The 27,109-nt window shown below is 39.8% G+C and overlaps 2 protein-coding genes across 6 annotated transcripts in view; one reads left to right on the top strand and one right to left on the bottom strand.

Moving 5' to 3' along the window:
- Positions 1-295: 295 nt before the first annotated feature.
- Positions 296-20,454, top strand: Ankrd34b (ankyrin repeat domain 34B). Of its 5 annotated transcripts, none has more exons than XR_006848096.2 (5): positions 296-582; positions 1,564-1,687; positions 3,440-3,521; positions 6,873-6,939; positions 20,362-20,454. XR_006848096.2 is itself a non-coding variant. In XM_046427840.2 (5 exons), exon 5 carries the CDS (start codon positions 13,895-13,897, stop codon positions 15,437-15,439), a length of 1,545 nt encoding a protein of 514 aa, XP_046283796.1. In that variant the 5' UTR covers positions 296-582; positions 1,564-1,681; positions 3,440-3,521; positions 6,873-6,939; positions 13,872-13,894; the 3' UTR covers positions 15,440-17,139. The 5 variants fall into 5 exon arrangements, 4 of the variants coding, with proteins under 4 accessions (XP_046283796.1, XP_046283780.1, XP_046283799.1 ...); XM_046427840.2 differs by lacking the exon at positions 20,362-20,454 and adding an exon at positions 13,872-17,139 and having other exon boundaries at positions 1,564-1,681; XM_046427824.2 differs by lacking the exon at positions 20,362-20,454 and adding an exon at positions 13,872-17,139.
- Positions 20,455-22,633: 2,179 nt separating this feature from the next.
- The window catches only part of Fam151b (family with sequence similarity 151 member B), a 30,884-nt gene continuing 26,408 nt past the window's right edge, over positions 22,634-27,109 (bottom strand). Inside the window, exon 6 of the mRNA XM_046427815.2 lies at positions 22,634-26,748. Within this exon, the coding sequence (XP_046283771.1) occupies positions 26,589-26,748 (160 nt within the window). The 3' untranslated portion in view covers positions 22,634-26,588. The remainder of the gene's footprint in view (positions 26,749-27,109) is intronic.

Genomic DNA, 27,109 nt, shown 5'->3' with positions numbered 1-27,109 from the left:
AGCAGAGTCCCGCGAGGGCAGATTCACTGACCAGCCGCGTGGATACGAGCTGGGCAGAAAAAGGGGTGCAGAAGCCGACCAAAGATCCTAGGGGCGTTGGGGACCCTACCACCCTAGCTCTAGGACGAGTCAAGTCTTTGGGGCCAAAGCGCAGTGGCCAGAGGAGGGGCGGGGGCCGGGCTTATGAGAACAGAAGGCGGAGCTTCGGAGAACAACCTCTGGCCCCCGGGACTGGACTGGCACGCCGCCCCCACCTGCAGCGCATCCCCGAGTCGGCGCGTCACTCCCAGCGGAAGCGCCGCACAGCCCCGGCGTCTGGAGAAGTGCGCGCCTCCCGGCTCCCACTCCACGCTTCTCAGCCCGCCGCCCGCCTCTCTCTGCCAACCAGGGGCGGGGACGGGGAGGCACCAACTAGCATCTGAGATTGGCGCCGCCAAAGACCAAAGATCATTACCCAGTTCCGACGGCAGACAGGGTTGGGCAGCTCGGTCCGGCTTTGCGCCCTGGGGCCACCAGTTCGGAGGGTCAGAGCTGCCCGAGGGAAGCGACGGGCGCCGCTGCCAACTCGACAGAGAGTCTCAGGTCAGTGTGCGGCGCCGTCTCCGCCGACTGCACTTGGGGAAACTTTGGGTTGCCGTGCCAGCTGCTGGGAGGAGGGCACCGAGGGCGCAGCCCGAGACCCCGAGGCCGCGTGGCCTTCGTGCGCCCCGCCCTCGAGCTCAGGCTCTGGATCCCGCACCTCACGCGCATCCTGACACTGCAGTGCCCCGAGCCGAGAAAGAGACCCGGCCGACCAAGAGGCAACGGGCTTCACGGGCCTCCGCAGCGCCACTGCCCCGCCACCCCGGGGCGCGCTCAGCCCGAGCTTACCCTCTCGCCTCCTGCAATCCACGCCGGTTCTCGGCTCCGGCTTTGCGGCGGCTGGGGCTTGGACCCCGCGGGATGCGGGTTCCGCCTCCTTCTTCGCCTCACGGCGCTGGGGGAATGAACCCGAGCCGCGGAGCTGCTGGGTGTCGGCGCCGCAGTGGGAGCGGCGCGCGCTCGGCCGCAGGAGCGCGCGGGTCGGAGGGTCCAGCTCGAGCGCGTCTCCGCAGGTGCCTGGGGCCGCTGGGCAGCAGGAGGTGCAGGCTGGGCGCAGAGGGTGGGTTGTGGCTTGAGGAGCCCTTTGCAGCCTCTGGTTCGAGCAACCGGAGTCAGACAGGGGTGGGCAGCTGGGACCCGTGGCTCTCCAGCGCGCACATCCTTGGCACCAAGGATGTGCGCGCTGGAGACCCCCTTCGCCCAGAGCCAGGATGCAGAGGTGCGCCTTCCCTGGGATAAGGGCAATGGCTGTCCCCTCGGGCGCGCCATTTCCCAAGGGTGGGCTGCATCCTCCCAGAGGGCTGGAGGTGCGGAAACCACTCTTCAGGGGCCCTGGGCAGAATCCCCTTTCGTGGATGGCAATAGCTTCAGCCCGCCAGCCGCTGCCCTGGCTCACAGAGGAGGTGAAGAAACGTGCGCCCCGCCCCCATCCGTGCCCCAACGCTGTCGCCCCAGTCACCTTCCTTTGCCCTTCTCTGACAGCACTTTGGGCTTGCTCCCTCCCGTTCTTGGAAAAGACTGAAGAGACGCCATCGGGGATCCAGAGACAGCATCCTCAATAGCTCGGAAATCTAGTCATCTTGGTTCCCTGAGATTGGAGGTGCAGGTTTGTCCTCCACCCACCCCTCTGTTACCTCTGTGTGTGTGTGTGTGTGTGTGTGTGTGTGTGTGTGTGTGGAGGGGGAATCTATTCAGAGATGTAGGGGTGTATATATCCCAAGGATTTTTCGTAAAGGCCCTGGGGACAGCCCCAAGGTAATAGAAGATAACCTAGCCCTTTGTGGGTATGTGTAGGGAACAGTACTAGCTACTCCTTCCCTTAGGCATTTTGTCAATAATTCTTAGAAACTGGTGCCGTGGAAGAGCACTCTTTTTGGCCAGTCCCTTACATTTCCTGGGACAATCTCAGATGCATCTTGCTGGGTAGGAGAGGCATGCTTTTCTTGTGGCTGGCAGGCTTTCTGTACTCCAAGTTGGCCTGGGCATCCTGGCCTTAGGCTCCCCACAGGACCAGGTTTTTTTCAGACTTGTCTGGGAAGAGCAAGGCAGCAAACCTCCAACCCCCCGGGGGCCTGTTCTAACTCAAGGCTGTACTCTGAAACCCAAAGGCTCCCTTAACTCCTTTCTGGGCTAACCATCTCTACCCTTCACTCCCGCAGAGGAGTTGAGCATCAAACCACTTGAAGATCTGTAAGAGTTAGAGGTAGGGGTTGATAGCATATAGGAATGAAGAGACTGCCCCACATTTTCTCGAAGTGGGCAGCAAGCACCTGGTATTGAATATCTGGGAATAGAGCCTGGAATCTTATTTTTAACAGATTCTCCCTGTGATGTTTATGCCCACAAAAGGTGAGAACCCATTGGTAGAGGAAATTTGGCCTCATTGTCCGACCCTACCAGCACAGAGGATTCACATGTAGAGGACCTGTATTTGCTGATGTATGTTTAGAAACTGTCATTTATTGAATTCTTCAGCAACAAGTATATTTGAGTCTTTTAAAATTCTTAGAACTGTCTACTGTGACATAGGTATTATCCTCATTTTAGGGGTGAGAAATGACTTCCCAAAGGTTGGTAGCTTGAAGAGAGACAGCCCAGGTTCTTGACACACACACCTTGCTGCCTCTTCTGCATAAAGGCAGGACTCAGGTTGGTGGGAAGGACTGAATTTGAGCTTCAAACCTATTTGTGAAGTTTCACTCCCTCTCTCCCCCACCATAGCCAGACAACTAACTTTATGGTGGGAGAATGGATCCAATTAGAAGCTATAGTAAAAGGCACCAAGGAAAACAACTTTTTTGACCTAATGAAAGGAAAACTGAGGGAAATATTGGGAGAGAAAGCCATAGGAAAGGCCTCGCTCGTCATCTCCAAGACAGCTTTTAAGGCACCTCAGCCAAAACGGCACTGTCACGTTAGACACTGCATGAGTCAGGTTCTCCAGACAGAACCCTGCTCTGCAGCAAACTGGTCATCCAAGAGACAAAGAGATGCTAAGAAAGGACACAGAAACTTGTACTTAACCTCTGACAGGCAGGTGGATAAGACGAAGGACCTTGGGAGAATTCGCTTTTCTTTTCTTCCTCAACCTTCTGCCTGGCTGAACCAGGTAAGGGCCTGCTGACAGTTCTTGCAGGGCAGGCTCCATCCTACAAACAGACACCCACCAGTTTGCTATGCATAAAATCCACTCCAGGCGCTTTTACAAACTCGTAATTGGTGAAATATGATAAACTGAACAAACACTGTAGAGACTTCTTAACAAGGAATTAAAAAACTAGACTCCAAATGAGAAAGATGCTTGCAGCAAATCATTGGTGTTTATGTGCCTCTGAATAGCTTTGATTTCCTTTGGTAGGAACTGACAGCTGGCTGCCAGGAGACTCATCCAGGGATAGAAGAGAAAAAGTGAAGTAAGAAATTTGGAATAATGTTTTCAGGTAACTTTCTATTTCCATTTGGAGTGGGTGTGTAGAATGGTGAGTATAGTTATGGTTTGAACTGCTTCATTTATCCACAGATATTTTTAATAGGACTCATAATTTTAAAATGCAATCATTTTCTTTCTTCCTGGCTTCCAGTCTCCTGGTAGCAGGGCAGGCAGAGAACTGGAGATCTCAACATTCAGCCTACAGATTCTCAATTTATCCACATTTTCAGCTTGCTGCCTTCAAGTTCAGAGCCTTTCTGATCAGTTTGCTCAGGTTATCAATCTTTGTTTTCTTGCAGTTAGTTGTCTGCTACTTGGGACAGGGTGAAATAGCTGGAGGTCCAGGTACTCTGTCTGCAGATTTTCAACTGTCCTCTCATCTTCAGTCCTGTGCCTCCCTGCCACTTTCTGCAATGCTTGGAATTTCTGAGTGCTCAACTTCATGGGCCCTGTTTATGGGTGGGCTCCCTTCTCTTTGGGCCTCCTCCCCTGGCTCTTTATTTTGCAGCTATCTACCATTCCACCAGCTCAGCTCTCTTCCAGAGCTTATTTGAAATTACTTATCTGATGATTCGTCCCCTCTAATTTTCTTTGTTCTTGAGAATATATATGTATATATATATATATATATATATATATATATATATCTTTTTAAAAAATTAACCAAGTAGTTCTAATTTTGATGGGATCTTGGGTGTAGAGAGAGATACTGAAAGATTGTGATAAAATGCCATGATGAATTGTAATTGATGTTAAAGACATTCTAACTTTAAAATAAAAATGTTTGTGCAACTGTTTAATCATTAAGGTCTTATAATAATATAGGATTTAGAAATTATAAAGAAAATGTACTTAAAGGATATGTTCCTTCCATTTCTCACTGATTATATTCCACTTATGTTTACAAAATATTATTTACAGATTCTGAAAAAGCATTTTCAGTATTTTATCTGTTACGTAAATAGGCTGCAGGTTAGAGATGTGATAAAAATAAAAGGAGTCAGAATTATGAGACAATGTTTGTGTATGTGCTGCTGAAGATTGAACCCAGGACCTCGCCTGTGCTAGAAAAGTTTTCTATCACTGAGCTACATCTCCAGATCCCTGAAATAAAAAATTTTAAGAAGGATGTAGTGAGTTGGAAGGCACAAGAAAGTCTTCTAGCATTGTTTAATTTCATGTTTCATCCACATGGAATATTATGATTGTCATTCCATAGGGGAATGTCATGAGCAGCGCTAGTAATAATTATTCAGAGGTGGATTATCTTTAAATATAAGCATATATTCGGTCACACCAATCACCAAAAATAAACAATTAATGCAAAACTCATTGGGTGTGCTGGAGTACCCCACCTAGCATTCAAAGCACATTAATTAAACACTATAAGCAAATCACACAATTCTAGGGCAACCATGAGCCCCCAAATACCTCCAATGCCACGCGACTTCTCTTAGTCAAAGAGCAGACGTTGTCCTTGTCTGGTGGTTCTCTCCAGCCGATGGCTAGACGTCAGGAAAAGTGGAGTCAGTCCAGGGATGGACAGCAAGGTGGCCAGTCTCACTGATTTCTTGGAGCAAAACTCTTCAATGTGGCAGGACCAGCAATTTAAATATAGTTTCATGTTGGTGGTGTACCTTGATGATTGGTTATGCCCAGTGAAAGTCAACGTCCATTGGTTATGTCCAGTGAGGTAATATAATTGCAACTGGGCATGTTCTTTGCACATTCTTATGGAGCTGTACTCCCTATCATATGTAACCAGTCATTGCTAAGAATGCCTATGGCTAGTGCCCCTTATAGCTCTTTATCAATTGCAAGCAGACATTTCTAAGCAGTTTAATGGCTGCTCTTCCTAATGGCCAACAACTTAGTTAGTCCCAGCATGTCCCAGCATGTCTATGGCAGATTCACCTTACAAGGAAGAACCCAACACTCTGATAGACTGAGCCTTTACCAGGACATATAGCTCAGAAGTAGGTGTGTCAGGATTGAAACCTGGGCCTGCGAGTCTGAACTTCTTCCAGTTGTAGTGTTTTCTGTGTGGAAAGTAAAACTGAACTGGGGGATTGTTTAAACACTACATATAATGAAGAAGTTGACTGAATTTTAATGTCTCAGCTCTGGGTGCTCAGTCAGACAGGAGAAAAGAACATTCTAGGCAAGAGAAATGGTCTTAACCAAAAGTAAATTTAGCTCTATGAAAAATAAGTCAGACTTAAATATCAGAAATATCAGCACTTTGGATGTACAAATAGATAAGGAAAGGTTAAAAAAAAAACACTTGAAAGAGGATGAAGGCCTAAAAATAGGAGATTATTCCAGTAAGATACTGATTACAAAATGTGACCCTAGGGACTCAAATATGTACTATACATTTAAAGAATAAAATATCTATGGCTTTTTTTCTCTGAAAAATTTAATGTTCAGAATTGTCCTACTAAATGTTAAAAAGTAAGCAAACCAAGTGACTTTAAAAGTCATTATAGCCAGCTGCAGTGATATGGATCTATAGTCCAAATTACTTGGGAGATTGAGGCAGAAGGATCGCTTGAGCCCAGGAGTTCAGGGCCAGCCTGGACAATATAGCGAGGCCTGTCTCTTAGAAAGAAAAACAAAAGTCGTCATAACGAAGAAAGAGTAAACCTCATGGAGTTGTTTTTGCTAGCCAGTCCTCCAGCCCTTGAGGGAGAGGATCTACCATTGTATTTATGACAGATAACTTAGGCAGCCAGTTGATACCATTGATTTGCTTCTTTAAGATCTGCAGCCCACAGCATCCCGCTTTCCACAGGACTGAGGTGGACACTGCCCCACTCAGGGATTCAGGTTGCCAGTATTGCCAGCTCCCTTTCTCCTGGAACCTCTTGACACCAACCTTAGTGAAAGAAAAGTTCTGACGGGAAGTGTTCAGATTTAGTGTTGTGGACAAAGACCTTTAGTTGAGGATGGGTGAAAAGTCCAAAGACTTCCCAAATAGGTTCTTATGAGAGTTTAAAACAACAAAAATCCAAAGCAAGATTTCCCAAATAGAAAGTATATTGCCCTATATGAAAGTATAATATTAAAATATGGTACCTGGCAACTTGTTCATATTTCAGTGTTTCTTAAATGCTACTTTTTTCCCCAAGATTTTTAAAAATGACCATTTACTGCATCTATTATTACTAGGTGATTTATTACTAGGTGATTTATTACTAGTTACTAGTTACTAGGTGATTTCTATTTTTGATGTTATGTACCAAATCTCTTCTCTAAATTTCTTTGCTGTATTAAATGCATTTATAAATGAAAAATACTAAAGGAAGTATCTTTTATGACGGCTCTCTCACCGTGGCTCTTTTCAAATGTTTTGCTTTAGAATAGATCTTTTGAGTTGGAACCCAAGCTACTAGTGGATTCTAAATTCCTTTGTTCCTGAGTCGCAGGTATGTTCATCTCTGGAATAGTTCTTGCAGAATGTGACAATGAGGACGTAAAATCAAAATGTTTACTTTTGTTGTGTTTACATATATATTTATTGAGTAGTTGTTCTTTGTTTGCATAACGAATGATACCAAAGTGGAGAGGAACAAGTTTATTCTTCAGAATGCTTCCTTTCAGGAGCTTAGTCATGGCAACTGCAATGGAAAGTTTGTGCAAAACTACTATTGTTAACACCATGAATTATGTTGCAAAAAGAAGACCTCGTATGACTCTGTAAATTTTGCATGTATGCTGTGCTTTTTTCTGTATGCATGTTTTATTTTACAATAAATAGATAAGAGTGGCATTATATGGAAGAGTATATGAAATAGGTACCGTTTAAATAATAATAATAAAATGACACCCCTATACATAGCACCAAGATTCAGAAATAGAACATGATCATTTTCTCTTAACTTTTATGTTTATCATTCCTTTTTGCTTTCATTTTTATTTCCTACTTATAAATGATCTGTAAGTAAAATAATTGTATCTTAAAAAAAAAAACTGGGCAACAAGCACACAATTATACATATCAGGAAAGAGCAATATTTGCCGATATATGATGGCAGCTCTCAGAAGATAAATTGGTCAGTCTCTGCATCTCGGTCTGGCTCAGCGTCCATGTGTGCTTACAAGAGCTCCTGTAGGCAAGGTCAAGAGTGAGTGGGTCCTGGGAAGCGTGGGGCTCACCATTACAGGGCCGCTGGCAGTGCACAGTGGTATCTAAAGGGAATGAATGGGCTGTTCAGTCATTCTCCTCTGAAGCCCACCAGAGATGAAATGAGCACCATGATTGCCACAGAAGACAAGTATAGAAGAGAGAGGAGAGACGTGGTTGGGGCACAGCAAGCAAAGACAAGAACTGAGAGCAGGCTCCCCCTGGGATGTGGTCCTCTGCTAACAGATGGAGAAATGGCCAAGTGATCTTCGAGAGGGTATCTTTGGTACTCATTATCCCAACATTTCCCTTCAGCATTTTCCTGGGGGGGGGGTGCCTTTCCTCCCTGGAGATGTCTAGCCCTTGGTGTCTCATGCTCTCCTTTTTCCTTGTTTCACTATTTCATCTTTGTCAATTACATCCTCCAGTAAATTTTTGAGAGTTTGTCCTAGTTCTTGTCCAGTGGCTTAGCTAAATATAGAATTTGAAACAGGTTCATTTTCCTTCAGAATTTCAAAGCTATTCCTCCATTGTTTTTCATCGTTATTATTGGTAGATCTGAAACTATAGTAATTCTGGATCCTTAAGTATGAAACTTATCACCACATTCCCTGAACCCTACCTCTAAACCTGTGGAATCTTCTCTGTTTTAGAAATTTACAACCAGGTGTTATAAGTACGGTTGGCTTTCATTTATTGTGGGATGCTCTAATTGGGCCCTTTCAATTTGGTTATTCATGTTCCTTGGACCTAGAAATTTTTCTTGATCTCGTTGATTTCTCCCCTGTGCTCCTACCTCTGCCCTCCAGTATTTTTTCCTTTATGCAACTTCCATTATTTGAATGTTGAAGTTTCTGGTCTGGTCCTCTAATTGTCTTCCCCACTCTATTCATTTTGTTTGACTACTTTAAAGATTTTTTTTCTTTGACTTGTTTTTCATCTTAGATTTACACAGAGCTTTCATGCAATCAGCTATCAATAATTTTAAAAAATTTCCGATTAAAAAAATTTCTAATGAACATTTAAAAATTTTTTCTAATCAGTTATATATGACAGCAGAATGCATTTCATTTCATTGTGCACAAATGGAGCACAACTTTTCATTTCTCTGGTTGTATATGATGTAGAGTTGCACCATTTGTGCAGTCATACATGTACCTAGGGTAATGATGTCCTTATCATTCTACCATTTTTCCTACCCCCATGCCCCCTCCCTCCATTATGGATCAGAATCCACTTATCAGAGAGAAAATTTAGCCTTTGATTTTTTGGTGATTGGCTTATTTAGCATGATGTTCTCCAACTCCATCCATTTACCTGAAAATGCCATAATTTTATTCTCTTTTAATGCCAAGTAATATTCCATTGTGTATATATACCACAGTTCCTTTATCCATTCATCTATTGAAGGGCATCTAGGTTGCTTCCACAGTTTAGCCATTGTGACTTGTGCTGCTAAAAACACTGAAGTGGCCGTGTTACTAAAGTACACTGTTTTTAAGTCTAGGGTGTAGACTGAGGAGAGGGATAGCTGGGTCAAATGGTGGCTCCATTCCAAGTTTTCTAAGGAATCTCCATACAGCTTTCCAGATTGATTGCTACCAGCAATGAATGAATGTGCCTTTTCCCCCATGTCCTCGTCAACACTTATTGTTGCTTGTATTCTTGAAAACTGCCATTCTGACTGCCATGAAATGAAATAATCTTAGAGTAGTTTTGATTTGCATTTCTCTAATTGCTAGAAATGTTGAACATTTTTTCATATATTTGTTGATTGATTGTATTTCTTCTTCGGAGAAGTGTCTGTTCAGCTCCTTAGTGCATTTATTGATTGGGTTGTCTGTATTTTTTGGTATTTTTTTGAGCTCTTTATAAATCCTGGAGATCAGTGCTCTCTATCTGATGTGTGTGTGGTAAAAATTTGCTCTCTCATTCTGTAGGCTCTCTCTTCACCTCATTGATTGTTTCTTTTGCTGAGAAGAAGCTTTTTAGTTTGAATCCATCCCATTTATTGATTCTTGATTTTATTTCTTGCACTTTAGGAATCTGATTAAGGAAGTCAGGACCTAATCTGACATGATGAAGATTTGAGCCTACTTTTTCCTCTGTTAGGTGCAGGATCTCTGGTCTAATTCCTAGGTCCTTGATCCACTTTGAGTTTTGTGCGTGGTGAGAGATAGGGGTTTAATTTCATTTTGCTGCGTTTAGACTTCCAGTTTTCCCAGCACCATTTATTGAATAAGCTATCTTTTCTCCAATGTATATTTTCAGTGCCTTTGTCTAGTAAGAGATACTTTAGAGATCTTATCAGCCTTCTCATCCAGCTTTTCTGTTGAATTTCCCAGATCTGTATCATGTTTTTGCCTTTTGAGAACTTTTTTTATGGAATCTCAATATTCTTTTTTTTTCATATGATTTTATTCTTGTAATGTAGTTACAATATCTTGTTCATGTGAGGATAATGAGTTTTGAAATTTTCATTTTCCTAACATCTGTTTCCTCCAAGTTGCTTATTTCTTTTACTGTGATGCCTGTCTTCTGTTTTTTTTCGAGCACACAGGTGAGGCTTGTCATGTGTAAGCTTCACTGTGGGATTATCTGGTGGCATGTAGGGGAACCTGCCTAGATGTTTTCTCTTAGCAGATCCAGCTCTTGAGAGGAGAGTATAGCAGGGGTAAGGGATGGCTTCCAGCCTTCTTGGAACTGAGCTGGGGAGTCCCCCAGGCAGTGGTCAATAAGTAAAATCCTTATTCCCGGTTTTCTGTTGTTGTTCTCAAATATGCCTAGTGTCTCCAACCCAGAAATCTGTTTCACCATTTCAGCACACTTCTGTGTAAAGAAAGAACCAAATGAAGGGAAGAGAAGGGAGAGGTGTCCCAATAGTAACAGGTTTATTAGGAACAAACCTACGGAGGGGATCCAGTGGAGACTGAGACCTGTCTTCCGACTTCTGCTTTCAGCCTGGGATCATTATAAGGACATGAGAGAGTGGGAGAAATTTTGCATTTAGGCTGTTGCTAGGGGGTTGTCAGGAAAGGATTGCTTGTGGTCTCACCTCCATTATTGAAGTGGTCATTGTTTCAGGTGGAACCAAGATGACAGAGTATTGTCTGGGGGTTTAGTCGGAGTAACTGGGAGGTGACTCTTGTTCGAAGATGAAGGATATGTTTCAAAATGGTAATACCTGTGTCAAGTTCTCCCTAACATTCTGGACATCCAGAATGGGAGAGCAGCACTGGTCTACTGCAAGTGACATAGAGTTGTGGGAACCACCTAAGGCAGTGCTTCCTGTGCACACAAATCACGTGGGATCTAGTGAAGAGGTAAGGGCTGATGCGGTAGCTCCGGGCTTGAGTCTGAGGTCTGCTATCTAGTAAGGTTTTTGCTGCTGGTCTGAGGTGAGATCAAACTTCCAGCAGCAAGGACCCAAGACTTCTCTAACAGCTTTTCACCTGGCCCTCCTTACTTTCCATGAATTCTTCATCACTATCATCACCCCAGTTCTAAAGCTTCTGGCTGCTGCCTTCAGGATTCTGTGGTGTGTGTGGAGTTGGTTCTCAGTTTTATCTTTATCGTTGCTGACACAAGGCCCAGCTTTCTCAGGTTGATAGAGTCAGTTGCTACTGGCTTACCAGCTTACTAGCTTCCAAAATGTCACTGTCCCCTTCTTTCATTTTCCCTCTATCTTTTGGGGGTGGGGGGCGTAATTCTTTCATTTTGTGGTGCGGTGGGGGTTGGTCAGAAAGAAGCAAAATTGTGTGTGTTCTGCCATATTAACCCTAACTCTAACCATCTGCTAAAGTATTTCCCTCAATTTGGTTATATCTGTGTAAATAGAGTTTGTTTTGTAATTCATAACTACTGTAGTATGCCTCTGGGTCTTTGCATACAGTGTTCTCTAATTCTCTTTCTCTTTTGTCTGCCTGCCGAATTCTTTATTATTATTATTATTATTTTTATTTTCTTTGCAGTGTTGGGGATTGCTAGGCAAGCACTCTACCACCCAGCTGCACCCACAGCCCTATCTGACACAGTCTTCAAGACCCAGATCCAGGGCTGGCTTCTGTGAAGCCCCCTTTGTTTCAGAGTTGTTATAGCTGTTGTGTTGTCATGATTCTTCCCGTAGCCAGCTGTTTATACAGTAATCCAGCTATGCAGTATTTTCCAAAGATTGTGAACTCCTCAGGGTAGGCTTGTGTCTTTGCATCTCAGTACCCAGTACAATTAAGAGCTTATGGATACCTAACAATTGAATTAATTTCTGTGCATGTCTATATTTTTCTTTTTTAAAATTTTCTGCTCTCTCTGTCTTTTCTTTATATTAAGAGGCTATTATATCACATGTTCAAGGCCAACCTGGGCAACTGAGCAAGACTTCATCTCAAAACAAAATAAAAAGTTTGGGAAATAGGGCACTTGCCTAACATGTGCAAGGCTCTTGGTTCAATCCTTCAATTCCCAGTCCTGGGTGGGGAAGAAAAGTCAATGATTAGTATAAATATAAGTTCTCAGTTTCTAAAAACTACCCTATTAATTTAGATTTAAATATTATATAGACGTCCATTTTACATCTAAATATCAATAAAAGACAAAATTTCCCTTAGCCTTAATGAAGGCAAAATAATTACCCCTGACTAAAGTGATCTATTGAAGGAGTTTGAATTTAAAATATTTAAATAAATTAAATGTAAATCTTTTTTAGTTTCAATTTTTTTTTTTTAAGTCTACCAAGCTTCCAGGGCTCCTTTCAAATTTCTTGCCTATAAGACCTTTTTAGAGCAAATGAACTACCGTTAAAATTTAACCCAAACTTTGGATTGTGCAGAGGGGAGTGAGGGGAGGGGCAGGGGAATGGGGATGGGAAAGATGGTGGAATGAGGTGGACATTATTACCCTATATACATGTAATGATTACACTTCTGGTCTGATTCTGCATCATGTTCAGCCACAGGAAGGAGAAGTTGTGCTCCATTTGTGTACAATGTGTCAAAATGCATTCTATTGTCATGAATAACTAATTAGAACAAAAAAAAAATTTAACCCAGAAATTGTTAATAACACCATAGTCTAGTCAGCATATAATTTAAATAATGGAATCAATAAAAATGTACAATCACGCTCACCATTGCTAGCTTAGTGTGAATTTCAGACATCATGTCAGCTCTCAAAGTTTTGTAGACCAAATAATTTTTCATCACCTAACAAAACATAAAAATGCCTTTCAAATTGAAAATCTAGTATCACTTGCATTATTTAAGAGCATGTTTAAGTAATTTAATATTAGAGCTTTTACATTAAGCTACTATAAACATGCTATATTTTAGTTGATTCAATTGCAATTATACAGAACGTTGGCATTTTTACTTAAATTTACTTTTTACTATTATTCATTTAAAAATATTTTTCACTGCCAGGCACTGTGGCGCATGCTTGTAATTCTAGTGCCTCATGAGGCAAAGGCAGAAGGATTGCAAGTTCAAAGCCAGCCTTAGGAACAGTGAGGCGCTAAGCAACTCGGTGAGATCCTGTCTGTAAATAAAACACAAAATAAAGACTGGGGTTGTGGCTCATTGGTAGAGTGCTTGCCTAGCATGCACGAGGCACTGGGTTCGATTCTCGCACCACATAAATGTAAAATAAAGATATTGTGTCCACTTAAAACTTAAGAATAAATATTTTAATAAATAAAAAATAAAATACAAAATAGGGCTGGGATGTATGTGGCTCAGTGGTTGAGTGCCCCTGAGATTAATCCTCAGTACCAAAAAATTATATATATATATATGTTGTTTTTTTTTCCACAGGCCTGGGCTGTAGCTTAGTGGTAGAGTGCTTGCCTAGTATGTGTGAGACTCTGGATTCGATCCTCAGCACCACAGAAATAAAGCTATTGTGTCCATTTACAACTAAAAATAATTTTAAAAATATTTTTCACAGGTAAAAAAAATAAGTGGATTATTATTTAAAGTGAGCTTCAGGGAATAACATGTTGGCATTCCATCATAAATATTCAAGGATGATTTCAAAAATACATTTTAGTTTGTAATTCCGTAAAGGTCATTTCTTTTCTAAAATTTACTTTGCAATTCATGATTTTTCTCTGCATCTGTTAATAGCATAATCCAATGTATATCCCCTTTATACCTATTTCAGAAATTGTGAGTGACAAAATGAATGTAAATTGGGACGTTGATTCCCGCTAATCTTTTGGTCTTCATCTTCTTTGATAACCAGCTATTGATTTCTGACTTTTGAAGATGGATGAAGGTATAGAAATTTCAAGTGATGGAAATTCCTTGATCAAAGCAGTCCATCAGAGCCGACTTCGCCTCACAAGACTTTTGCTAGAAGGTGGTGCCTACATCAATGAGAGCAATGACCGCGGGGAAACACCTTTAATGATTGCTTGTAAGACCAAACATGTCGATCACCAGAGTGTCAGTAAAGCCAAAATGGTGAAGTACCTGTTAGAAAACAGTGCTGATCCCAATATACAGGACAAATCTGGGAAAACTGCCTTGATGCACGCTTGCTTAGAAAAAGCTGGTCCAGAAGTTGTTTCTTTGCTCCTAAAGAGTGGGGCTGACCTCAGCTTGCAAGACCATTCTGGTTACTCAGCTCTTGTTTATGCAATAAATGCAGAAGACAGGGAGACCCTGAAAGTTCTCCTTAGTGCTTGCAAGGCAAAGGGGAAAGAGGTCATCATTATAACCACTGCAAAATCACCCTCTGGGAGGTACACTACCAAACAGTACCTAAACGTGCCTCCTGCAGACATCGATGGGTGTCATTCCCCAGCCACCTGCACCACTCCTTCTGAGATAGACATCAAAACAGCCTCATCGCAACTTTCACATTTTTCTGAAACTGAACTGACGCTTTTTGGCTTTAAAGACCGGGAGGCCTGCGGAAGCAGTGATGATATCTGGGAACCAAGCTCCCCTGTGAGGAAGCCTGCAGTGTCCCCTAATGGGCCCAAGCTATCCCAGGGTCCAGCCTGGATCAAAAGTACCCCGTTATTAAAGCACCAGAACAGAGTGGCCTCCTTGCAAGAGGAGCTCCTGGATATGACACCAGAGGAAGAATTCTCCTCCAAAACCAATGGGCTGGCACTTTCTAAGCGATTCATCACAAGGCACCAAAGCATTGATGTAAAAGATACTGCACATTTGCTCAGAACCTTTGATCAGGCTGGTTCGAGGAAGATGTCATATGATGAAATAAATTATCAATCTCTGTTTCCAGATGGAAATCAGCCATGCGTTGAAATTCCTGTTGACCAGGACCCAGACCCTAACCAGACGATATTTACCTCCACCTTGAGAAGCATAGTTCAAAAAAGAAACTCAGGGGCAAATCACTACAGCTCTGATTCCCAGCTCTCCGAAGGCCTTATTCCACCAACTTTAGAAGATGGCAAAGCATTTACAGGAAAAAAGAAGATCCTCTCGCCATCTCCTTCACTGTTGTCAGGCTCCAAAGAATTGTCAGAGACCATCCCCTCAGGGCCCCTGAGCAGGAGAAATCATGCAGTTTTAGAAAGGCGGGGTTCTGGAGCTTTCCCTTTAGATCACAATATTATGCAGACCAGGCCTGGGTTTCTGCCACCCTTAAATGTAAATCCTCACCCTCCCAACTCAGATGTCAATGTCAACAATAGGATTTGCAGCCTTCTTTCTTGTGGTCAAAAAGTGCTTATGCCAACAGTTCCTATTTTCCCTAAAGAATTAAAAAGTAAAAAAATGTTGTTAAGGAGACAGTCTTTGCAAACAGAACAAATTAAGCAACTGGTAAATTTTTAAGAGAAGGCTACAAAACACATTGTCTTCAGATGTCTGTGTCAGAGAAATACACACCTAGAAAAGAAAATGTCCATCCTTTTAAGTCTTGTAATTGGTTAGCCCATTGTGGTTAGGTAGACTAAAATATTATATGTTTTGAATTAAGCACTGTGAACACATGCATATTGTATAGCTTCTGCTAAGGGAATTCTCTCAAACAAAATGAAAGCTATTTTTCTCAAAGCTTCCAATATTTATCAGCCTTCATGTGGTCCAGGTTTTCCATTTAAACAAAAATGAGCAAAGAAAGGTCACAATATTTTGAAGATTTTAAAAAAATTTTTCAGAGATGTTTTTATTAGGAAACAATGTTTTCAAGTCATAATTATTTACCATTTCATGTCAACAAATAAGGTGGTGATTTTCCACAATGCAAAAAGCATAAAAGAAAACGACAGCTCTAAAATGTTCTAACTTCAATCAACCCAAGCTACAAAGAAAGAAAGATCAAATTCTGAAAAAAAAAATGTTGACTGCAGGTAGGTTAAGAGTTAATTTAAAAATTTAAAAGGTCAAAACACTATAGTTAAAATAGGCCACCCGTATTCGTCGTGTCAGCTAAATCAGTATCAAACTGGCAGGGTCAGGGATTTTACAAGCTACTAATAACCTATGCCAAGTTTTTTGTGTGCTTTTTATTTTGCTTTGGTTGTTTTTAAACAACCTTATATACACTGCTGTCTTATGGTATTATTCTTGTACCACATCTTTTAATTCCTGTTATTTTTGGAAGTAGCGTCTACAGGTTTCCAATAACAAGATAATACAGAATTCAAAAAGCATTCTTCCTAAATTACATCAAAATATACTTGTCTTCCAAAAAGAAAAAAAAACAACCAACAAGAAAAAAAAAAAGGTTGACATTTATCACAAACAGAAAATAATGCTTGCTTCATTTTAAAAAAGAAAGGCCAATTATTAGATTAGTTTAGGTAAACTTAAAATTAAGAAAGCCAGTAGAAACTTAATGACAAAATGTGTTAAATATTTGGTCAATATTAAGCAATATCTTTTAATTTCAATATGCAGTTATTAGACATTCATATAATAAAGATACATAAGGATAACCTCAGTGTGACATTCTAATCACGTAGTATTTTAGGACCTGTGCATAACTTCTAAAAAGATAAATGCTACTATTATAAAATATTTAAAAATGATTACATTATCTACATAACTTTAAAGTATGGTGTTTATACAAAGATTACTTACTTCTTTCTAGCAATTCTAAAACAGAATAAACCAAACTATACAAAACCTGAGTGTACTAACCAGAATATTGTCATATACAATATTATTTTTTTGCATTCTGTAATGGGGGAGATCTTAACAATTGGCATGATGCTCTTCTTGGTAATTTGACAAAAGCAAGTTGTAATGTACATAGTGATTATTTATGTCTCGTGGCTTTTATTTTAAAAAGTAATGGGAGGTTTTTCATTTGATGTTTTGAAAAAAATAATATTCATCACATTAGAAATATTTTTTTATTCAGAATTTAAAATTGCACCAGAGGTTCTTAAGTAGGTAAATGTTTTTTGTGAGTTAATGTCAAGAAAAATGCTTGTGTTCAAGTTGTAAGGATACAGTTTAAATGAATATGTAAATAGATTAGTTCATAAACAAAATGGTATCAATAAAAATTTAAAATATCATCTTGATTATTGCTGATTTTTATTTATTTCTTAAATACTAATAATAAATATTTCTACAAATTTCAATGGAAACAGCCACATATGTTACTTTGAAGAAATACAAAATCAAGAAAAACCTGATATTCTCATTCCAACATGACAAAATTTTTATGGGATTAAAAATTTGGGGCCATATTTGGAAGAATTTTTCACCTTATAGCCATCTTCAGAACATTGTAGGTGCTGAGATTTTTGGAGTACAATTGTAAAGTGATCCCATGGGACTTTTCACTCCATAAAGTGGAATATATACTGTGGGTACCAATGTGCAGATATTTGCAGTGTGTGCGTGTGTACGTGTGTGTAAGATCTATTTCAAATTATATTTTTAACTTTATGTAAGTATGATTTCATGTGAAATTCTGATGGTACTTCATTAACAAGTTTTACAGGTACCATTTTCAGTCTCTTGGGACTGGTACTTCCAAGAATGTAGCTGACACTAATAGTAAGAATTGTTCAGTAGAGGACATCGGGCAGTCCCAGTTACTGAGACAAGTGTTGACAATGTGCATCCAATTTGATTCCCATATGGCTTACTTGAGAGAGAGAGAATGAACTGGTGAGGGTGATGAGAAGTATATTCCTCAGGTTTTTAAATTTTTTTATTTCCTGATGCTTTGACATCCTAGGGTCTTGTTGATACTCTTACCTGAATAATAATAAAACTTTTTTTTTTAACGGGTCTTGCTGTGTGTTACCCAGGCTGACTTCAAATTCCTGGGCTGAAGCAATACTCCTACTTCAGCCTCCCAAGTAGCTGGGACTATAGGCACATCACTGTGCCCAACTCAAAACCTACATTATAAAACAAGAAGGGTCTAGCCCAATGAGAAGTCATAATTCTTAATAGATTAACATTTGAGTTTATATAGCCTTCTTTGGTGCCAGAACTCCTTATATTGTGTACCTTCTTTGAATGTCTATAATTTCTTCCTTCCTTCCTTCCTTCCTTCCTTCCTTCCTTCCTTCCTTCCTTTCTTTCTTTTGTTGTAGATGGATACAATACCTTTATTTATTTATTTCTATGTGGTGCTAAGGATTGAACCCAGTGCCTCACATGTGCTGAATAAGCGCTCACTGGAGCTACAACCCCAGCCCATTTCTACAGTTTGTTTGTTTGGTTGTTTTTTGCTGTACTAGAAATAGAACCCAAAGGTGTTCTACCACTCAGCTGTATTCTCAATCTTTTTTTTTTTTTTTTAAGTTTTGAGACAGGGTCTCACTAAATTGCTGAGGCTAGCTTATGATCTCCTGCCTCAGCCTCCCGAGTTGCTAGGATTACAAACATGTGCCTCGGATACAGAATGTCTTCAATTCTTAAAAGGTAGGAAAAGAAAAAACAAACAAACAAACTGAAAAGAATAGTTAATGTTGCAATTAACAACATTAACCAAAATAAAAATTTTAAAGAACCTTAATTGGCTAGAACACTGGAACAAAACCAATAGGCTAAAAGCTTAACAGTCATGGATCTCATATGTTTAGGTTTTGAAAATCAGTTGCATAAGATTAAGATGATCGACAATTAATAAGGGAAAAATATGACACTTATTTAATTCCTAGCTTAATATAATTCAAGTATGATGGGATTGCCAACAGGGATAAGACTATGTTATTAAAAGATTAATCAGTGCCTTCTACTGATTCTGCACTCATAGGTCATATCTGAAACAGTGGTTTTAATTCTAGATACCAAATATTAAACCAAAGTATATACATAAGAAAATGAAAAAGATGGTAAAGGCACCTTTTTTTTTTTTGTTTTGTTTTTGTTTTTTGTTTAGTACTAGAGATTTAATCCAGGGCACTTTACAACTGAGGTTACTACAGAGCCACCTCCCCAGCCATATATATATATATGGCTGGGGAGAGAGAGAGAGAGAGAGAGAGAGAGAGAATCACTAAGTTGTTTAGGGACACCTTAAATTGCTGAGGCTGACCTTGAGCTTCTGATCCTCCTGTCTCAGCCTCTGAAGTTGCTAGGATCATGGGTGTGCACCATCACCTACCCTGAAAATGTTTTAAATAGGTTGAATAATTAGTGTTGTTTAGCCTATAGATAAAAGGACTCAATTGAAGTGAGCGAGTTGGTCTACAATACTCTAAGGACTGGTGATTGACTTAGTCCAGAATCCTCCAGATAAAAACAAACTAGGACCAGAAAATGAAGTTACAGAAACATTTCAGTTCCCTTGCAGCTACTAAAAACTCTCTTTCTATGGAGAAGCCTGTTCTAGAAAGATGTGAACTGCCATTTCTGGAAATAAGCAGAGAGGATGTTGATCAGACATTTGACAAAAGAGATTCTCCTTTCAACCAGAAGGTTCTTTGAGATAGCCTTTTCTTATTAATAGCATTATGTAAAGTCGGGACAAGTTGAAAACTAATTGTCAAAAATAGATTTTGGGATTTCAATCACCCACAAGACTTTTTAGCCATATTTTTGTGTTTATTAAGTGTTGATAATAGTGGCACAAATTTTGATTGCCAGGCAAAATATTTCAATTCAAAGGGGCTTCCTGTCAATTTGAAAAGAAATTTCCTTTGGCATCCAAGGGAAAAACACTTCCACCAAAGGACATAACGATGTTCCACTACTCACTCTGGATTCCTTTCAAAATGGGGTCATAGTGTTAGTTGGAGTGATTCTCAGAACTATAAAATCAGAGATAGAAGGAATGTGATGGAATCTGAGGCACACACAGGGGCACCTTATATTATCATGTCCTGTGGTAAACGTGAACTATCACAACCCCATTAAGACATCATCCTCAAGTCCTCAGAACCCGCAGGGTTGGGGCACACCACCACAAACTTTTTCAACTATCAGTCCCTGCACAAAACTGTCAGCAGCAGAAGAAGTCCAACTCTGTCTGGGGCAGTCATGGAAGAATCCTTGAAGGAGCCCCAGCTTGGAAGCAGAGCTCAACAGGTTCTGTGAAGAGCACAAGCCCTCTACTCTAACACAGAGGTTGGTTGGTTTGCTGTTTCTTTTTTATTTTTTTACTGTATGGGGACGTTTTTGGGCATCATGCATGCTAGGCAAGTCTACCACTGAGCTACACCTACATGTCGAAAGCATTTGTTGTTGTTTTAATTGGCCCTTGAATTGACAAAAGTAGCAACAGACTTTCACAAACAAAATTTCAGTTAAATTTCCAAAACTGTTATTCTTTCATTCCACAGAAGGGATTAAGAAGAAAGGGACAATGACTAGCCTTATTGAAGCTTTTGCAGCACCAGTCAGACGGATCCAGGACAGTTCAGTCACCAGGTGAGTCCGACTGGTACTTCTAGCAAGACAGGAACACAGGCAACATCCTTAAGAGGACAGGAGGCTGGGAGCCCCTCTAGCCTGCCTGCTTTCTTTCCCTCCAATCATGGGACCATGTGGGTAGCTTTATTAAGATTACTGTGTTAATCAACTTTTCAGTGCTGTGACCAAAAGACCTGACAAGAACAACTTAGAAGATGAAAAATTTATTTTGGTCCATGGTTTAGAGGTTCAGTCCATGGTCACATGATTCCATTGCTCTGGGCCCAAGATGAGGCAGAACATCAAGATGAAAGGGCATGGTGCAGGAAAGCTGCCCAGTTTATGACAGCCAAGAAGCGGAGACAGCTTTAAAGTACAAGAAGCCAGACATAGTATAGTCCCCAAGTCCATGCCCCCATGACCTACTTCCTCAGCCATGCCCTATCAGCCTACAGTATCACCTATTAATCCATTCAAATAATTAATTCATCAAATGGATCAATCACTAAATTAATCTAATAATGTCACCTCTGAATGTCCCTGCATCTACTCATCCATGAGCTTTGGGGGACACCTCATGTCCAAACCGCAATAATTATGAAATAATTTAAATATGTAGTAAAGTAAAAATTACTTAGGTGGGGAGAAGTATATACACAGTGGGGAGAGCAGGGAAGATGGTCTTTAAAAAACTGATAGGATTAATATTTTTAGAAAAATCTTTCTTAAAATGGAAGATAAGTTCAGAATCAGGCAGATGGAGTTTTCACTCCCCCTCTCCCCAAAGTTGATATGAAGTAGAAAAATCTGTGAGCTACTGAGAAATAAAGCCACACCTGGCCTCTTTTCTATTTGGGTCAGTGGTATCACCTGATCTTCTGACATCCAACCTAAAAACGCTAGACCCCTCCCTCTCCCCATACTCATTTGACTAGTTTTAAACTTTGTAGAATTCTTCCTTTTTAGCCTTTTCTCTGTTGAGCTTCTCCATCCCCCTCTGCTTCCATTATAATTCTGCCCTTCATCTTCTCTCACTTTGAGAATCCGGAGTCTCCTAATTTGTCTCTCTCCTCCTCTGTCACTCTGATCACTTTTCTAACACTCAAAATTGATTATAACCTTTCTCTACTTAAAAGGTGCAGGGCCGGGCGTGGGGGGAATGGGGGGGATGGGGTTGTGGCTCAGCAGTAGAACGTTCACCTAGCATGTGTGAGGCCCTGGGTTCAATCCTCAGCACCACATAAAAATAAATAAAGGTATTGTGTCCAACTAAAAAATAAATATTAAAAAAAAGGTGCAATGCCTCCCACTGCCTAAGACAAAAGATACAAAGTTTAGTACAGAAAAGGAATGTAGGCCCTGCCTCAGAGTCTAGTATCCCACAGGTAATTTTTAAAAATGTCTATGTCAGATCAGTATCTTCCCCACTGGCTGGTGTGCCCCCTCCGACTGCAAGGCTCTTCCTATGAGTGAACCCAATTCATCTTTCAACACACAGCCCAAGTGTGCCCTCCCTGCTGTCTCCTTCAGGCTCTCACCACACCCAGATCTATCTGAGGAGTTTTAGCAAGTGTGCAACTCATCATTCACCTCTCTCTCTCTCTCTCTCTCTCTCTCTCTCTCTCTCTCTCTGTCTCTCCCCATTAGAACATAAGCTCCTTAGGGTAGGAACCTCAGCACATCAGACAGAGAGATTTGATGCCTGTTTCCTTCCTTCCTCAGAGTTCCTACTGAGCTGGGAGGATTCATGGGATTCTCATTAAAAAAATAAAACAGGTGACTGGTGCCCAGACCAAAGGATGATGGGTATAAAGAGGGGAGAGAAGTAATTACAGCAAGTAGAAGGCTGACATTGATTGGGCCACTGGAACACTATACCCTGAGCTCCTGCTGCTGAGGTCCCCAGAGCTCCCTAGGATCCCTCCCTACTACTTGAAGACCTCATTATCAGCTATTCTTGGCTCCACTTATTCATCATCCTCTCATTTTCTATAGAAAGAATTTCTTTACACTACTGTCATTTTTTTTGCATTGATTCATGACTGTATGACTATAAGTAGGTTATAAGCTCCTACTAGGTAGACTTACATCTTAGTTAATGAAGTTAGAGAGCATTTTTCTATATATTCACTAGATATCCAATTAAATATGGGTGTGTGTGTGTGCAAAGAACCAAAATCTTAGCAAATAAGCAAATAAACAAACTGTTCCAAATTACTTTTAATAATTTCCCACTGGATAAATTAGTACATATTTGAATAATTAGCAATTCTATCACTCTTACAGGGCCAAAATCAACTGTGCTTTTCTTTAATTTTTTATTAGTTCATTATATTCATACATAACAGTGGAATTCATTTTGACATATTCATAAATGCATATAACATCATTTGTTCTATTTTAATACCTTGCTCACTCACCCCCTCCCCTGATTCCCTTTCTCTGCTCTATTGGTCTTCCTTCTATTATTCATTATTTTTAAATTGGTGTGTAATAGTTCTACAAAATTAATTGTGATATACTCATATATGCTCTTATGGTTTAGATATTTTAGATGTTCCCCAAAAGCTCACATATGAGACAATGCAAAATGATTCAGTTATGAGAGTCTTATCCTAATTAGTGCATTAGTACCTAGTAGGGATTAACTGGGTGGTAAATATCTGCAAGTAGGGTATGGCCGGAGGAGGCGGGTCATTGAGGGCGTGCCTTTGGGGTGTATATTCTGTCCCTGAAGACAGGAGCTTGTGTTGAGAGCCACAGCCAAAGGGGCCCCAGCAAACTTTCAGACTGCCAGCTGATGATTGGCTCACAGCAGCCCCAGCAGCTTCTAGCTGATTGGGTCCTCTGCGGTGATGCTCATTTGGCTGTTTCCCCACCCGGAGCTGCTCATTGGGGGACTTTTTTGGCTCTGCCCACACGACCCAGCCAATCGGCCTCAAGAGCAGGAGGAGTGGGGGAGGTTGAGAGGCTTGTGGGAAGCCGGTGGTGGCAGTTGGGCTCTGAAGGTTTTTCCTGAGGAGCTGTTTTGTTTGTTTTGTTTGGCATGTGTGGTTCTAAAAATAAAGTTAGTTTCTTTTGACAAGTGGCTCCTGAATTGTGCCCAGCCAGACTGCTGCAAGCTTGCTCTGATTCCTGATGTCATGTTCCTAGCTGCTTTCCTCCCCTATACTCTTCCGCCATGATATTCTGCCTCACCTCGGGTTCCAAAGAAAAAAAGTCGGCAGGCGATGGTCTAAGACTTCTGAAATTGTGAGTCCTAAAGTAGACTTTTTCTCCTCTAATTATTCTTGTCAGGTCTTTTGGTCACATCAGGGAAATAACTGACTAAAATCATGCACATAGCATAAGTTAGTCATTCTGAATTTTTGAACAACTGAATGAATCTCTTATCAGAGTTAGGGTTAGGGTTGCTCTGCCAGTCTTGGGCAATAGCATTTGGAGTCTTTGGGATCTCAATATGTTAGACTGGAGACTAGAGAAGGGACAAGTAGTTAATACTTAACCATTTACCTATTTTTGTGTTTGAACTTCTTTCTAAAATTTTTCTATAAATATAAATACATACAATTTTACATAAATAGTATGATACCATAATGTTCTTTTACAACCTGCCAATATAGATCGTAACATCTTTCCACATGAAATTCATATATATAATTTACATACAGTAAAATGTACAATTCAATAATTTTTTGACTACATACACATTGAAATAACCACAAGAACAAGATACAGAACATTTTCACCAACCCCAAAACATTCCCATATGCCTCATCTTAGAAAATAACCTACCCATGCCCATGGCTAACCACTGTTCTGACTTCTATCCCAATATACTAGTTTGGGCTCTTCTTGAACTTCATATAAATGGATGCTTATACTATGTGGCTCATGTAAACTGTTCCTTTTGCATGTTTTTAATATTTACCCTTTTGTTTTACGTATCAGTAGTTCAAACATTTTTAGTAATTTTGCCATTTAGCAATCTTCTAATTGATGGAAAGTTGGTTGTTTCTAGTTTATTTTTGGCTAAGAATATAGTTGTTATGAACATTCTTTTTTTAAAATTTTTTTTAGTTGTAGATTGACACAATATTTTTATGTGGTGCTGAGGACAGAACCCAATGTCTCACATGTGCAAGGCAAGCACTGTACCATTGAGGTAGAGCCCCAACCCCATGAAAATTCTTGTGGAGATCTTTTTATGCACACATATTAGCTCTTTCCTCTTGAATTTATGCTACAGTGAGAATGGCTGGGCCCTGGGTATAGATACTGTCTTTATAAGAAGCTGCCAAACTGCTTTCCTTTCTTTCCTACAATGCACCATTGGTCCTCATTAACATTCTTAGCCTTTCTGCAAGGCAGGGTGTCACACGCCTATAATCCCAGCAGCTCCCTAGGCTGAGGTGGGAGGATAGCAAGTTCAAAGCCAGCCTCAGCAACATGGTGAAGCCAGCAGCAACTTTGAGAGACCCCATCTCAAAATAAAATAATAATAAAAGGTGGCTGGGGATGTGGCTCAGTGGTTAATGCCCTGGGTTCAATCTCTGGTACAATTAAAAAAAAAATTAGCCCTTCTCATTGGTATATATTGGTATTCCATTGTGGTTTAAATTTGCCTTTACTGGATGAATAATGCGATTGTGAACCTTTTCATATTCTTTTGGCCATTTGACTATCTTCTTTTGTGAAGCATCTTTTCAAGTCTTTTCTCATTTCTAATTAGTTTTTTTGGCTTTTTCTTATGAGTTTACAGGAATTTTTCATATATTTTAAATATAAGCCCTGTCAGGTATGTGTCAATGGTGGTTTTTTGATGAGAAGTTTTAAAATTTGATAAAGTTCATTTATCATTTTTTTCTTTCCTGGTTTGTGCTTTCTGGTTATTAAAAACAAAAGCCAAAAAAAAAAATCTTTTGCCTACTCCAAAGTCACAAAAATATTCTTATTCTCTTTTAAATGCTTTATAGTTTTAGCTTTCACATTTAGGCCTAAGATCTCAAATTACTCATGTATGGTGTGAAGTAGGGATTCAAGGTTATTTTTCCCATATGGATTGTCATTCAAAATTTACTTTAACAGAATACATTTTATAACTCCCTTAGGTGTTTTTTGTCCCTAAGAACACCTTTACATCTTAATCTAAGTGCCATTCTGCTTATAGATTTCTCAATATAAAGGAATTATAATATTAATATTTAAAAATATTATCAAGGGTAAGATAATAAAGTAGCAATTCCTTCTGGACAAATAAATTTTATTTCAAATTTCATCAAAATGCAGTTTATTTATTAAGTCAAGTCTTTGTACAAAAGTAATTAATGTATGTCATTGTAGAAAACAAAATTTTTACTGTAATTAAAAAAATTTTATTACAATTGTAAAAATTTTAATATGAAATTGCACCTTTCACTTTTAGCAAACAACCACAGAAAATGAAATTTTAGGTATTATATGACAAATAGCACTGTGCTCAACTAGAGATGAATATTAAAGTAGAAATACTGTAACTATTTAAGTATATGTCTACAGTGTTTTGTGTTGTATCTTTTAGAACCAGCTATCTATAATGTACATAATCATAAGTTGTCTTTTTTTGTTTAAAGAAACTATCTGTAGGGCATTAACTGTGTGATAGGCATTGAGTTAGATGTCTGTGTAATGTCTCACTTAATCCTCACAACTTTCTGAGAGAATGCTCAATTTACTCCCCACTTTATGGATGAGGAAGGTGAGAGTTGATGTCATTAACATTGCCCAAAGTCTGTGGCTAGTAAAGGACAAAAATGGGGCTGTAAAGAAAATCTGTCTGCATTCAAAACCAAAACTATTTTTTTCTCTATAGAAAACTAATTGATTTTCTGGGAGAAAAAAATAATTGATTAACAAAAGGCAAATTATACCTTAGGGCATTCTTTGGAAAACATTTGGTAAATTATTATTATACTAAGCCCACTGAAGTCTCTTCTTATCAAATCTTTTATATAAATGAAGCATTACAAGGACATATGTCTAACAGAGTAAGCATATAATAAGCACTTTTTGATTAGAAAAACTGAGCACAAGCCTATTATCATGATATGGCAATTAATTCAGACCAAAGCAGAGGATTACGAAACCAAAACAGAAAATAATTTAGAAGATGTTCTTCTTAGAGAGTAAATTTGATTCCAATGGCCTGTTTAAATTCATGGTTTTGTGGTTCCAAAATGTCATAGAAAACTTGACTTTTATTAAAATGGTCTCGAATATAAAGTAAATCTTCAATGGAATAGTTATCATTTTTTCCAGCCCAAATTGTCAGACTGTACCTGTATTAAAATAAAACAGAACTATATTGTTAAAATGAAAATAAGAAACATAAATGAGCAATTCCCATAAGCCTAAAAATATTCCCATTTGTCTCTGAATCAAAAGCACACAGATGAAAAAATTAATTAGCAATGGTGTAATTAATATTTTTCTATTTCATTCCTTCATCAAAGAGACTAAAGACAAAAAAATTCACACTAATGTTGTCTAAATTATATCACCTCTCTATGTGAATTAAATGGCTTTGGAAACTCACACTGATGGTAATGAAAATGGGTCTAATTTGGGGAAAAGGAACTGAAGAGACTGTGTTGCTAATCAAGGAATCCATCCCCCCACATACAAATTCCAGCTATAACC

This window comes from Marmota monax, unplaced genomic scaffold, assembly GCF_021218885.2.
Source record: "Marmota monax isolate L192 unplaced genomic scaffold, Marmota_monax_Labrador192_F-V1.1 WCK01_AAM20220418_F8-fsc00018, whole genome shotgun sequence".
Classification (NCBI taxonomy): Eukaryota; Metazoa; Chordata; class Mammalia; order Rodentia; family Sciuridae; genus Marmota; species Marmota monax.
This window is presented reverse-complemented; position numbering and strand designations above follow the sequence as displayed.